Raw genomic sequence first — 14,294 nt, 5'->3', positions numbered from 1 at the left:
GAGCTGCCTTCCCAGCTCCAGACCGGCCCCCTCCAACAACGGTCTCTGCCAAGGGGCGCCCAGAGGGCCCCTTAGGGCCCAGTGGACTAGGAAAGCTGGGCCCCAGTGGGCCAGCCCAGAGGCGGCAGCCCTCTGGTTTGGTCATCAGAGGGGTCCCTAGCCCCTCCTGCTCCGGGGAGCAATATCCCTGACACCAGTAGCAACAAGTAGAATTTATTGAGCACGTAGTGGTCATGCTTCCTTACACTGACCACTGAAATCCCGCCCCCCCCCCACACGGGCTGGTACATATGAAGGGGACCTTGTCAGAGGCAATGTCCTGGTGATCAGGCGCTGTCCCCTTCCCACTGAGACCCCTCTCTGGAACTAGGGGCCTGGCTAGGCCCCAAATGCAGAGTCCTACCCTCACACCTCCACCTCTTTTGGGCCTCATTTGCCCATGGTTCTTCGGTAACAGGAGTCCTTCCTCATAGGAAGGCTCTCCTGGCTGGTCCACCGCCTGGAACCTTCCCAGCATGCATCACCCATGAGCTTGGAGCCCTTTGCTCCTGGTTTGCCGAGGAGAAAATGCAGGTTCAGCCTGAGGGACGATCTCACACGGGAGAAGTGGACCAGGAGTATGGAGGCTCCCCTCCCAGCCATGTGCCACCCCAGGGTGCCTCTGGGGCGGCCCCTGTTTTGCGTTGCCTTACCTCAGGCCCAGAGAAGCAGCAGGAGGTTCGGCACCTGGGGTGCGTCTGAAGATGGGGACAGTGAAGGGCTGCACCCCTGCCCTGCCCAGCCCAGCCGCACCCTCCTTGCCTGCTTCTGTCTGATTAGGAGCCTGGGGCTGGGGCACCTGGCCCAAGAGCCTGCCTGGGTGAACACTGGTAGCTGCCCAGCACAAGGTCTGCAGGCTTCAGGGGCTGGGCCCAAAGCTCAGGCCTCCTGGGCCCTGACCCAGCAGGGCCAGGGCCTGAGTGGAAATGGGGGCCATGAGTGCTCGGGCAGCCTAAACTGGGGTGTGCAGAGGGCCCAACTTTGGAGGCTGGGAGGTGGCTGGTTTATGGCAGCGAACGAAGTCTGAATCATCTCCAAGAGGAAGGTAGGAGGCAACCCAGGACCTGGCCCAGCGGGAGCCCTGCAAACACACAAGGTCGGGGAGGCGTGGCCAGCAGTCCTGGAGGCCCCACCAACCTCCAGTGTTCCTCCCGTAGTGGGCTGGGGCCCTGGGGGCTCACCCACACCCCGTGAGGGGCTGCTCCCATCTGAGCCCTCGGGTCAGGCCCACTGCGAGCGGTACTGGTACAACTTGATGTCGCCGTCACCCGCATCTGCCACCACGAGCTGGCCCTGAGGCGCACAGGCCACTCCCAAGGGCCTCCTCAGCCCCTCGGACACCAGGCAGATGGGCGCGCCGACCCGAGGAAACAGGGTCACGTGGCCCTGCTGCTCATCCGCCACAATCACGCTGCCTTCCACGTCAGTGCATATGCCCGCCGGGTTGCCAAAGGTGTGCCCCGTCAGGCCCCCCAGGGAGCCCAGGGGCTGGCGGGCACTGCCGAACAGCCGCACATCCCCAAACTCCTCACTCACGGTGAGGCCGCCGTCGGGGCCCGGGCCCACCCAGCAGGGGCCCTCCAGACCCAGCATGGAGGCTCGGGCCTGTGGCTCCAGGGCAGGGCTCAGCGCGAAGCTGTGCACGGCCCCAGGCACATAATCCGTCACCAGGAGGTGGCCGGTGGCATCCACAGCCAGCCCCCGGGGGGCCAGGAAGGTGCCCACCGTGACCCAGCGGCCTTGGGGGTCTCGGGCAGTGTGCCGAAGCGCGTACACAGCCCCACGGACAAGGTCGCTGACCACCACGAGCCCAGCAGCTGTCACAGCCACATCCTCTGGCACGAAGGCTCCAGCCCCTGGCCGGTGGCAGGGCAGATGGCAGATGGATCGTCCCTCGAGGTCCAGCACATGGACGCAGGGTGCAGCCCCAGCCGTCAGGAAAAGCAGGCCATCCCGGGAGCAGTGCAGACCCCGGGGTCCTCCTGCAGCCCCCACGGGCACTGGGATCCGCCCAAGCAGCCGGGGCCGGCAGGAGTGAGCGGGGTCTCCGGGTGGGTCCAGCTCGCAGAGCAGGCCCTGGGGGGCGGCCTGCCAGTGGGTCGGGAAGGCCCAGGAGGCCAGAGGACAGACAGGTGGGTGGCTAGGGATCACAGTCTCAGCTCCTCTGAGCCGAGGTCCTGCAGCTGGGCCCAGTGCCGCGCTGCAAGAGAAATAATGCCCACTAGGGGCCAAGCAGTGGTGACCCTTCTCCCCCTGCTCCCTCCCGGGGGTGCTGGCGTTCTCCTGTTTTATACAGGAGGAAACTGAGGCACCGTGTGGGGGCAGGGAGCGGCTGGCTTTAAGCCTAGTGTCACCAGGTCCTGAGTGCTGGCCTGGTCTGCAAGCCCAGCAACCAGCCATGTGTCTAGGTCCCATTTTTCCTCATGTGGCCCCTGGAACACAAGTCTGGGGAACATGGGACCTGTGAAGGTGGCTACGGGTTTTTCTCTGAGGCCTGCATGAGCTCCCAGGCATTGGGAGGTCCCGAGGTGTGTGTGTGTGGGGGGGGGCAGGGGGTAGAGGGGGATGGTGACAGATGGGCGGTATTTCTCAAACTCATCTGCCCAGGGAACCCTTCCTTCCTTCAGGCAAGGAAAGTGACCCTTCCTGGGGGGCAGCCCAAGGCTCTGCCCATTGCCCCCACAAAGCCCCTGGAAACTTCCAACCTCTGAAGGGTTAGGGAGAGGGGCTCTCTGAGCAGAGAGGTTGTGGGGGGCGTCTCCTACCTGGGGCTAGCCTCCCGGGGCCTTGCTCCGGCAGCAACAGCCTCTGTTGTTAGAAACCAGCCTGAGGGAGGGGCCACCTTGACGCAGCGGGCACGGGCAAGTGGGAGGGGCAGGTGGGATGCGGGCCAAGAACACGTTTGAGCAGTAGCCCAGGGAAGCTGTGTGGCGTCATCACTCAGCTGCTAAACCCCCTAGGGGCACCCCAGTGCTGCCACATTCCTGCCTCGGGTCCTTTGCACTGGCCTCTGGGACATTCTTCCCACTGCCCCTGCATATCCGGATGCCACTCATGGTCAGCTCAGCCCACCCCTCTCCAGGGAGGCGCCCACACCCCTCCAAAACCTGCCATAATGCAATTCATGAATTCAGGAGGCACTGAACTAACATCCGTGTGAGTCCACCTCACCCACACTCCTCCAGTAGGACCGCAGGGTCAGGCCCTTGGGGAAGGGGTTGCACCCCTTACGTGTAGGCTGCATCACTCACCAGAGTCTGGGGTGGGGAATCTCCAAGGGGTTTATCCTACCCCTCAGAACTGGCAGGGTTGGGTCCTGTTTCTACACCTGTGAAACTGGGTTGATGCCCCCTAAGCTCACGTCTGCCTGGTGGTGATAAGAAATCTGGGTGCAGTAGACACATGGGGGTGCCAAGAGAGGGCCAAGGAGGAGCGGGTCTCCCTCGGACGCAGGACCTGGGGACTCTCCAGGAAGCCCCTGGAAGGGAGGGGTCAGCGCCTGTCTGTGACCCATAGTGCTTCCCACCTGGTTGGCCCACACCCCAGCTCTGGACTTGGCCTCTTAATGCCCCATGGTGGGGCGGATGGCCGATGCTATCTGCTGCCGAGCACAGTTAATGGGGCAGCTGTAGGTCCTGCTCCGACTGGCCCCAGCCCGGCTGGTCCAGCTCGGGGAGCCAGGCACAGGCCGGAACTGCCCTCCCTGGGGCCATTCCTGGGTGGGTACAGAGGTATGGCCAGCTCCCGGGGAGAGAAGCCATTAGCTGGGTCCAAGGGTCCCGCGGGCACCCCTCCCTGCCTGCCCCCTGCCCCCCGCCTATGGGAAGGGCCGAGTGTGGCCGTGCAGGGAGGGAGGCAGTGAGCTGTGAAGGCCACCCGATGCCTATCGTGGCTGCAGGGGCTGGCTGGGAGCCAGTGGAGGCTACGCCGGACAAACAGCCCTGGGCCACAGAATGTGGGGGCACCGCTTAACCATAGCGGGAGCAGCCTCCAGCGAGAATCTGACATCAGGGCTGCCCTGGCCAGACACGGGGGCTGGAGGCAGGCCCAGGGGTCCCTGTCCACCAGCAGTGTGCTGGAACACGGGGACTAGCTCCCACCCACACCTGCCTCCCCACCTCTCCTGGTTCTACCCCCCTTGATGGAAAGCCCCCCGTTCTATTCCCTCCCCTGGGCGGGGGGCAGTCCACAGGAGGCAGGTCCGGGTCTGAAGGTGGATGCCTAGCAGGGTGGCCTGGGACACTGGCCACTCAGATGCAGAGGCCAGGGACATTTCCTTGGTGGAGAGTGTCCCAGTGGTGACGCTGGGGCAAGAAGGAGGCCCAGACAGGGTATGTGAAGATGGTTTCTATTTAAACGTTCACAACTGTGATCAGTAAGGAACTATGACTCTCTGCTGTCCCTTGTGGCCCCAGAGATAGGCCACAGCCGTGGCAGGTGAGGTCAGTCCATGGGCATGCTGGGCAGGCTCTAGGCCACACCCCGGGGCTGGGGCAGGTGGGGGGCTGGGCAGTGGACACGGGGTTGAAGGGCCCTGTCTGTTAAGAACAGAGGAGGCAGCAGATGCTGTGGTCAGACCTTGGCGCCCGGGGGGCTCTGGAGGCTAGGAACAGCCTCAGGGGGCCAGGAGCCCCCAGGCCCGCCACGGGCACCCCAGCTGCTGCCAGGAATGAGAGGGTCCTCTGGGGCCTGAAGGGGCAGGCCCGGGGGTGGGACACTGGAGTCAGCCTCGCATTTGGTGGTGTGGCTAGAGAAAGGCTCAGCTGTTGTGGGGCCCAGTAGGCTAGGTGGCTCCGGGGTCCCCCGGGCTAGCGTGGGGCCCAGCTCCAGCTGCCCCCAGGTCCCCACTGGCCCCTTGGGCCCCTTGGTGGGCGCCCGCTTCACAGAGAGGTCGAGGGGTGCATCCAGTGGCCGAACAGCCCGCTCTAGCGTCTGGTGGATGGTGAGCAGCTCCTGGCGGATCTTGCCAAGCTGCTCCCGCAGAGGCCGAGGGGCCAGGCCCCCGGCAGGCACCAACTGCCCCAGGCGCTGCTCTACCCTGGCGTAGTCACCAAGGGCCCGAGTCAGGTCCTCACCCACGTGCCCGGGGCCACCTGGCATCAGGCCCAGGGGCTGCTGGGGCAGGGGGGCTGCAGGGCCCGGGGTCTTGGGGTTGCCCGGCTCCTTGTCCTCAGGCCAGAGCATCACGGAGGGGCCAGTCCGAAGGCTAGGGGGTAGAAGCCGGTCAAGAGGCTGCACTGCCCACCCCCCCCCAGAGCCCCCAGTCCCTGCCCCACACCCCCTGGCGACCCCTTTGCAGCCTGGCTGAGGGCCTTGGGATCCCCGAAGGATAGAGAGTCTGGCTCTCTGGCCTTGGTTTCTCCTCTGTGGCCTGAAGAATGGGGCCCAGCCACCCTGGCCAGCTCGCCTCCCACCCCTCCCCACCCCCGTGGCCAGGGGCCCCTGACACCTACCTGCTCTGGGCACTGAACTTCACCGTGCTGGAGGGGGCCTTCAGGGGCTCCAACCTGCTTCCCAGGGGCAGCTTCCTCTTGGGGTCACTCTGGGCAGACCGCTCCAACTCCCCCTCTTGCCCTGAGTCCCTGGGAGCTCCACGGGGCCAGGGCCTGCCCAGCCCAGGTACTGGCACCTTCAGCGGCCCTGGGGCCAGAGTCCCAGGGGGCCCCTTCGGGGGGGCTAGGGGCTTGGCAGGGACAGCCTTGCCTGCCGGCAGCCCCAGTGTATGCTCCAGGAGCAGGGGATAGTACAAGCGGGGGACCAGGGCAGGGCGTTCAGGGGTCTGTGGGGACGGGAAAGCAGAGGCCGGGGGCAACAGGGGGCTGGCCGAGGCCAGAAAGGGCATGTGGGCTGTGGCGGCCAGGGAGGGCCCCAGGTAGGAGAAGAGACTGGGGCTCAGAGGGCAGTCGACACCTAGCAGGGACAGATGGAGGCTCTGGGCCTCAGGGAGCTCGCTGGGGGTGGGCGGGGGGTAGCAGGGGACCCCCCCGCTCTCAGGGCCCGCTGCAGCTGCATCCACCACGGCTATGCCCCTCCGGCTCCCGCCCAGCCCTGGCTTCCACGCCTCGGCCAGGAGCCCCCCAAGGCCCACATCCTTCTGGGCAGCCTCCCGGGCCACGGGGGATGGCACCCCGGGGGACCCGTCAGCCCCCAGCTTCGGACCTCCAATGTGGCGGCGCAGCGACAGGACATGGGAGGCGGGGTCGGGCGTGGCAGGAGCAACGGGGAGCTGTGGTCCTCGGGGCTGGCTGCCGGGGTCTGGGGGGCCCGGGGGGTGGTCCGGGCTGGGCGCGCGGGGCCGGGGTGCGGCGGGGGCGCGGCGGCAGGCCCAGTCCGGGGAGTCGAGCAGCAGGGAGAGGGAGTCCTTGCAGAGGCTGTACTTCATGTGGTTGTACAGGTGTGACTTCTCTAGGCAGGTGAACGGGCACTGGAAGCACTTGTAGTTGTAAGGCTTGCCCCACGGCCGCGGGATGTAGTGCGGCTTCTTGGGCTTCCGAGCCCGCGCCCGCGCCCCGGCGCCCAGGCGGCAGGAGCCCCCCTCGCGGGACATGGCGGCCTGCTAGTGGGCCGGCCCGGGCCCCATGGCCACCTGCGCACAGGGGGCCTTGGTCAGTGCCCACCCCCTGCCCGGCTCCCCACTGCCTTCTGCCCACAGCTCCCAAGGCTGTGAGGACAAGAGCTGGGGGCACAGGCACCCACCTCCATCCTGCAGCCTGCCCCCCACCGCCCTTGTGTGTGCGGCCCCTTGGCCTCCCCCCACCTCCTCCTTCAGCTCCATGCACTCGGCTAGGGTCGCCCCAGACGGCAGATCAAAATAAAAGACACCATCCGTTCAGTCTGACTTGGGTAAACAGCGAATACTTCCGTAGCAGAGGTATGTTCTAGCTAATGTTTGGAATGTATGCTAAAAAAAGCTTGTTGTTTCTCTGAAATGTAATGTTAACTAGGCATCCTATATTTTATCATGTTCACCCCCCCACCCCAGGCCCGCCAGCCCCCAGCCAGCCCATTTCTGGGCTGATCCCACTCATGCCCGCCTGAGTCTCTGTCTGCCCGATGGCCATTTGCTGAGCGACTCCAAGCCAGGTATGGCTCCTGGGGACACCAGCCCTTCCTCGTCCCGCTCCCCTCCCACCCACCAGAGCCCTCCTCTGTGCTGAGGAGCCAGGATGAAAGCTGCCGCACTGAGAGACCAGCTCTGAGTCTCACGAACACCGTGTGCGCGTGTGTGTGTGCACGCACGTGTGTCTCTGCTCCAGCCGGGTGCCGGGTGGGCATGGGAGGTCTCTGAGGGGGTCAGCCTCGTGTGGGGCCAGGCCAGGCGGGGGGGCGTGGACGTCCCAGCATGGCCCCACGGCACAGCCACCTGCTCAGCCTCATCCATCTGGGTGGCTTCAGGCAGGTCAGCGGCCGAGCCTGCAGCGGCCAAGCTCAGCCAAGACCCTCCTCCCCCCACACCCCACACACTCGCTCGGAAGCCGCTCCACTCTCCATCTGGGCCACCACCTGGGCCATCCACCGCCCCAGTGAGCCTGCGTGGGGCACACGTTGAGTGTGTGCACACCGGCTTCGGGTGTGTGCACACAAGCGTTACAAGGCTCCAGATGAGCCCTTACCCAGCGCCTAGAGGGACAGCCTCTGCATGGCTGGGCCGACTCAGTAGAGTCAGCCACCAGAATGCATGGGGCCCAGGCACACACACACACACACACACACACACACACACACACACACACACATCACTCAGAGTGGACACAGTGGTGGTGCACACGAAAGGACTCACAGCCCAGCCGCGGTGGCGAGTAGGCACCTGGACACATTCAAGGGAATGTGCACACACACCTGAGGACATACATGGTAACCGACACTCTTAGGGATACAGACACGCAGACACTCGCCCTGTTCCCCAGGACTCAGGGCTGGTCGGCGGGTCAAACAGGGCAGGGCTGGGGTGCAGTGCAGCCATGGGGCACAGGCTGTCCTTCCTGCTGGCCTTCAGGCTCTGCCGCCCCCAAACCCTGGGTGGGCACCCCCAGAGGGGTGGAGAGAGCTGCCCATCTGAAGGGGCCCTTCAAAGGGGAATCAGCATGGCAACCACCAGGGCACCGGGTGGCGGGGTGGAGAAAGCAGATGAGGACTGACTGGTTTGCGGGTGTCCATGTCTTGGAGGGGATGGGGCTCAGAGAAGAGGGTGGGGTTTGGGAGGAGGGTGTTGGGCTCAGGAAAGAGCCTGGGGCTCCCCGAGGGGCTGCAGACCCTCTTGGACTTGGTGGTGGGGGCAGAGGTGGGCCCCATCCCTGTCTCCTGAGCCCTCCCCAAGATGCAGATGACAAATGGGCCTGTGTGCTTGGGAGACAGAGGCGGCTGCACTGGGGCCATCGATCACCCGGCCCTGGGAGCCACACAGCTGTGCCACCTGGTGCCACCGCCCATCCCACCTCCCAGTCAGGCCCCTGGAGTCAGGAGGAGGCAAGCTCCTCCCGTGCTCCCTCTTCCTATCAGTCACCTGCGTGTGTGTGGGGGGGGACTGTTCAGGCGCCATCTTGGCAGCTACTGACCCCACGGGGACCCAGAGGACGCCTGGCACCCACCCAGCATGCTTGTGCACAAGCAGAGGACGCTCCTGGACACCAGCATGCACCCACAGACACCCCAAAGCACATTCATTTGCACACATGTCCCCACGCGTGACTGGGTGTGCGCTCCTAGGGCAGCCTGCACCCCCTGTATACTGACCCACACACCTGAGCCTGCCAACCTTTCCCTGTCCAGGAGAGAACTGGTGTCCAGACAGGAGAAGGCCCCACTCCAGGGTGGGAGAGAAGGCACCCAGTGCCTGGAGCCGCCAGCGGGGGGATTAGAGCCCTCCCATCCCCCCTGACCACCTAAGACTTGGCCAGCACCCCACAGGGCTTGGTAGAGAGGGGGTGACCAGGCTCCTCCTTGGCTGAGGTCGAGACCCCAACTCCCGCCCCCTCCCCGGCGCACCGCACCCCCGGAGGGAGCTCGCCCTCCTACAGGGAGAGGGCTGCTGCGCCCGGGGCGGGGGGGGGGGGGGGGGGGGGGCCTGTGAGCAGAAGTGGGGGACATGGGGGCTGGGGCTGCCCCGCCTGCGCCTGGACACTCCTGGAGTCTCGTCGCCCCTGTGCCCCTCGAGTCCACCCCGGCCCCGCGCGGCCCCCAAACTTCACTGGACGCGCCGCCGCTGACGCCCGCCCGCCCCACCTGCGCGCCGGCGGGATCCGAGCCCGAGGCGCCCCGCGAAGTCTGCTCGAGGCCCCGAGGACGCGGCGGAAACTTCCCTTCCCAGCGCCGCCGGGTGCCAGCCGCGATCCCGGACCCCGGGGGACCGGCTCGGGCCCTCGGGGCAGCGACAGGGACTCCCGCAAGGGAAACTGAGGCCCGGCGCTGGGAGCGGCCCCCCGCGCGGTCTGCGGTCACTCACTCGGCAGCTGGTCCCGAAGCCTCCACCGCCGACCGCACGCGTCCCCCCGACGCCGACTCGCACCCACCGAAGTTGGCGGCGGGACCGCCGCGCGTGCGCCACGGCGCGCTGGGGCTCGGGGGCGCTGCGACCTCCGACCCGGGCTCACGGGGGGAGGGGACTCGCCACCGCGGGGAGCGGTCTCCCCGGGGGCACCCCAGGTGCTCCCCGCCCTCAGCCGCCCCCTCGCGCGCACTCACCTGGCGCGCCAGGACCCGCTTGCTCAGCCCTCTCCGCAGCGCCGGCACCTCCTGGGTGGAACGGTGGCCGGTGAGACCGGTGGTAGCGCCCGAGCGGCAGGGACGGGCGGGTAGCGGTGTGGACGCGGGGAGTGGAGGCGCAGGTGTGCGGCCGAATGAGGGGCGCCTGGCACCGTCCCCACCCCCGTCGCCTGCAGGCTGCTGCGGGGGTGCGCAGCGGCGGCCAGGTCTCCCGGGGTCCCCGCAGCGGTGTGACGGGGTGTCAGCGGCTGAGGGCGCAGGGAGAGGCGCCGTCAGCACTCATCCGTCAGGGCAGGGCTCTGGCCGCTGACAGCCGCCCTCCTGAGCCAAGGCCTGGGGGCTGAGCCCTGGGACAGGGGGAGCTGTGGGGCACACAGCCAGCCTGGGGACGGCTGCAGCCCAGCCTGCGATGGGGCAAGAACCCAGACCAGCCAAGAGACAGAGCCCCAGGAGGGCTGGAGCCTGGAGCCCGCCGGCAGAGCCCAGGGCACAGACAGCAAATCTCCTCCCCTTGCCAGCTCTCCTCGGCCAAGCCTTGACTCCAGGGCCATTTCCTCTTCTCCAAACAGAAGGCTGAAGGGACCTACACTCACTGAAGCCCTGCCCTGCCCTGCCCTGCCCACCGATGGGTCCAGGCTCAGGAAAGGATGGTCACCATGGGCTCACTTACCCCTTTCTGGAAACACTACCTCCCTGCCCTGACAGGTGCCCAGGCCCTGCATCTCTGCTGTTTGCAGGAGGGCTCTGCATCTCCCCTGGGAGGACCTGGGGGGGTAGGGGTGGGGGGAGGGGCAGGGAAAGACCCGAGTGTCCAGGACCCTCCATAAAACCCCTGCCACTAATGTCCTCAGGGCCAGACCTGTTTCCAGCCCACCTCCCAAAGTATGCCAAATTCCATGTTGCTCCCGGAGCTGCCAAAACCTCATGGTCAGGGGGTCCCACTTCTCAGCTAGGTCCTAGTAGAAATTCATCTGACCGGCAAGTTCTATTCCAGACGTGAACACAGACATGCTGGGGCAGGGCCAGATTCTGTCTCTCTCAGGGAGTCTTGCCTTTGTTTGGGGGGAAGGCATCTGAACCCAGAGATGTGTGATGGTACCATTTCAGGCACAGGATGGGGTCTGCAGCGGGAGGGGTGGGTGCTGCTCCAGGCCAGCTCTGTGGAGGATCTCTTTTACCCCGCCCTCCCCCCCCCCGCCGCAGGCTCAGCTCCAGGCTTCCGGGGTATTCTCCACTAAATCTGGGGGGCAGGGGTACCTTGGGGAAGGAAGGAGTATCCTCTAGGGGCCCCTGAGTGTTGCACCTCAAGGCGGGCAGCGAGCGGAGAGCCCTGGATCCGGAGTCCAGCACCTCCTGGGCCCCGTGAACCTGGCCTCAGTTTCCCCATCTGTGCAGGAGGGTGACCGGCCCATGGCTCAGTTGTTGGCATGGGTCTCCTGGGGCTCTGCTCAACTGTGAGAGGCATTCATAAGGAACAGGACCCTGGGGTTCTGGGGGTGCCCAGGGCGAAGATGCCAGTTGGAGGGCGAGTGTCTCCTTCTTGGCACAGTGCCACCTTCCTTGACACCACCCGAGGGGACTCGCTTCTTCTCCTCAAGTGCAAAGGCTAGGGCTGGGGGCTGGGTGGCACAGCACGCCAGCCTTCTCTCTGCCCGCCTGGCTGGCCCAGCTGACCAGCTGACCGTGCAGGCGGCCCCAGGCCGGGAGACAGCTTGAACGGCCGTCACGCCAGCAGCCCTGTGGAGAGTAGAGGCCAGGAGGCCTGCTCCTTCTGCACACAGGCCCCTGGATGTGCTGAGCCAGGCCTGGGTCCCCTCATCACGGGCCCGGTCCAGAGGGGGCAAGGGCACAGGCTACCCGGAGACGGTGTGGGGTCCAGGGACTCCTGGATCCCAGGCCTCGGCCTCTTGGTCCCAGAGATGTCTCCTTGCTTCCCCACACCCCTCCGGCTGAGCCCTCTGAGGGCCTGGGAGGGGCCACAGCTGCCGGCACAGGGTACGGACTCGCCGGAGGCTGTTGCCATTGTTCAGGGGAAGGAAGGTGATGGACCAGAAAGCCCTCGTTGCTGGGAACCCTGCCTTTCGGAGTGCCGAGAGGACAGCCGGTGAAGCCCACGTGAGCCCCCGGAAGGAGGGAGGAAGCCGGGACTCCAGGTGGCAGGACAAGCAAGAAGAGTCCCCGGGAGGACGCGCCTCAGCACCAGCCATGGAGGCCACCCCATGCATGGGCTTTTCCAGAAGTTTGAGGAAGAGGAGAAGTGGCGGCACCTCCAGAGGGACTCAGCACCTAGGGGTGTGACCTGCGCGTGCTTCTGGGCTTCCAGGAGGGGTCTGTGCAGGGGTGGGCCCGAGAGCCCAGCTGGGTGGCCGCAACCCAATGGACTTTGCATGGGAGTGTGAGCCAGGCCCGCCCCCCAGGGGCACAGGTGACTGTCCCCGGCACCTGCAGCCAGGCAAGGCTGGGACATCGATGTTGGCCCCCTGCAGCCCTGTGCCCTCTGCCCAAGGCCCATCTGCTCCCTCATCACTGGCACATCTTCCAACTCAGGAGTGGGGGTGGGGATGGGTCATAACCCTCCTGCTGGGACCCACCCCATACATGTTGGGGGGAGCTTGGGCCTGGAGAATTGGCCCCTGTCCCCTGAAGCAGGACAGGGACCCCCCCCCCTTGGCTTTGGGGCTTGGTCAGCCGTGTGGCTCTGAGCTCTGGGACTCCTGCCTTGTTCTCCTCACGGGCGGGGGCGGGTAGGAGACTCGGTCTCTGGGAGCTTCTGGCACCAGCGGGGTTCTGGGGAGCCTCCTCCTCAGCTGGTCCTGGTGCAGGGTGCAGTGGGGATCCCTGGCCCCTCCCTCTGACCCCAGCCAGAGCCTCATTTTGGCCATTAACCTCTGCCTGGCTTGCCCACGGCAGTCCGCCTGTCAACTCCATTAATGCTGGTATATGCGTGCAGGGGGGCGTGGTCAGGATAGATGCGCAACCGGGGAAGGCGGGGAGCAGTGAGCAGGGCCCCCAGCAGGCCTGTCTCACCTCCTCAGAGTCCACACACAGCCCTCGCCAAGACAGGTACAGTGGCCGGGCAGACACCGGGAGGGGCTGAGGCCCCAGGCAGGGTCTAGGAGCCTCTGGGAGAGGTGAGCACCGTGCAGGAGACCCCTGGACCCAGAACATGGATCATCCTGGGTACTTCTTCCTTCTTGTCTCTTCGAGGTGGCCTCAGGGACTCCTGGCTCGGAGGGCTGGGCCCAGGGCTTGGGCCAAAGGAGGCAGGGTCCCACCTGAGGGTCCTGGATGCCAGCCTGAGGCTGCTGACCCCGCAAGCACTGTGGGGTCACGGGAGATTCCTGGCAGGCTTGTGCAGGAAGCCGTGGAACCAGGGATGGGCAGGGATGTGAACAGGTTTGTGGGTCCCCGCTGCAGGTTAGTGAGGGTAGGGCACATGCAGAGCCTGGGGAATTCTCAGGGAATCTGTGAGGGGGCCATCCAAACAGGCCCAGGGACGTGGGGTGGACCAGGCCCACCCCGAGGGAGGAGGCCCAGCTGGGAAGCTCCTGGCACCGGGGGACCCCAGGAGAAGCCCTCCGGCCACAGCTCTCCTGGGCCCGCGGATGATGACTCTCTGCCCACATGAGCTTTGCTGCGCCCTCCCCCACCAGCTGCAGGCTACCCGTTCTGGAGGCCCCCGTGGCCCCTCCCGCGGCTCTGTCCCCGGACATGTTAGGTCCTTGGCCACCCTGGGGTGGGGTGTGGGGTGTGGGGTGACTCTCTGTGTGCCTCAGGCCACTCCCTGGAGGGACAGGGAAGGGCTGTGTGCCGCAGGAGTGAGCTCCCTGTCATGGGAGGCATGCGAGCCGGGGCAGGGGCCTTTCGACTCACAGAGAGCAGTGTGGCCAGACGGGTGGGATGAGAGGCTCAGGCCGCCTGAACCCCCACCCGCTTGCAAGCCCGCGTTGGCCGGGCAGCGCCTGGGGCCGACAGCAGCCATATGTTGGGAGAGAAGCCGTGTGCGTTGCTCCGCGGCCCCCGGGGCCTGGCCTTCCTGGGCCTGTCACACATGATTTTCCCTGCCTGAGTGGCAGGCCAGCCAACAGGCGGGGCAGGTGGGGGCTGCGGAGCCGGCTCCAGGTCTCCCCACAGCTCGCAACACCGGACTGCAGCTCTGGGGCAGAGCCAAGCGCCGGGCCTGGAGCTCAGGACCCCCAGCCTCTTGCCGGACGCTCTGCCCTGTTGCAGTCACCAACCCCCCCACCCCCCCACCCCCTGGGGCCGGATCAAGGTTGGGGGCCCTGAGAGGAGCCCCGGTTGGCTGGCGAGGAACAACCTTCCTGCTCAGTCGTGGGCCAGCGGCCAGGGGTGCACGCGGGCTGTGTGGGCGCCCGGGGCGGGCGGGAGAGCGCCCGGAGCCTCGGCCCTGTCAGCCCAGCGCCCACAGCCGTGCGGAGGGAGGCAGGAGGCCGCGGCTAATTTGTACACTAAGTGCTTCTGACAGGGACGCCTCACAAGTGAGAACACACCGCCGCCCGCCTGGAAAAGGCCGCGGTGGCCGAGTGGGCAGG

At 66.4% G+C, this 14,294-nt stretch overlaps 2 protein-coding genes across 2 annotated transcripts; both read right to left on the bottom strand.

Moving 5' to 3' along the window:
* Window positions 1-35: 35 nt before the first annotated feature.
* NHLRC4 (NHL repeat containing 4) lies at window positions 36-2,839 on the bottom strand. Its single transcript, XM_027613689.2, has 2 exons — window positions 2,805-2,839; window positions 36-2,239 (listed from the first exon to the last, which is right to left on the bottom strand). The coding sequence occupies exon 2, from the start codon at window positions 1,630-1,632 to the stop codon at window positions 1,261-1,263; it is 372 nt and encodes a 123-aa protein (XP_027469490.1). The 5' UTR covers window positions 1,633-2,239; window positions 2,805-2,839; the 3' UTR covers window positions 36-1,260.
* A 1,643-nt stretch (window positions 2,840-4,482) lies between these two features.
* PRR35 (proline rich 35) lies at window positions 4,483-9,836 on the bottom strand. Its single transcript, XM_027614057.2, has 3 exons — window positions 9,721-9,836; window positions 5,493-6,625; window positions 4,483-5,245 (listed from the first exon to the last, which is right to left on the bottom strand). Exons 2-3 carry the CDS (start codon window positions 6,584-6,586, stop codon window positions 4,612-4,614), a joined length of 1,728 nt encoding a protein of 575 aa, XP_027469858.2. The 5' UTR covers window positions 6,587-6,625; window positions 9,721-9,836; the 3' UTR covers window positions 4,483-4,611.
* Window positions 9,837-14,294: the final 4,458 nt, after the last annotated feature.

Source organism: Zalophus californianus, chromosome 10, assembly GCF_009762305.2.
Source record: "Zalophus californianus isolate mZalCal1 chromosome 10, mZalCal1.pri.v2, whole genome shotgun sequence".
NCBI classification, from domain to species: domain Eukaryota; kingdom Metazoa; phylum Chordata; class Mammalia; order Carnivora; family Otariidae; genus Zalophus; species Zalophus californianus.
The sequence above is the reverse complement of the archived record's forward strand: the minus strand, read 5'-3'. Positions and strand labels throughout refer to the sequence as shown.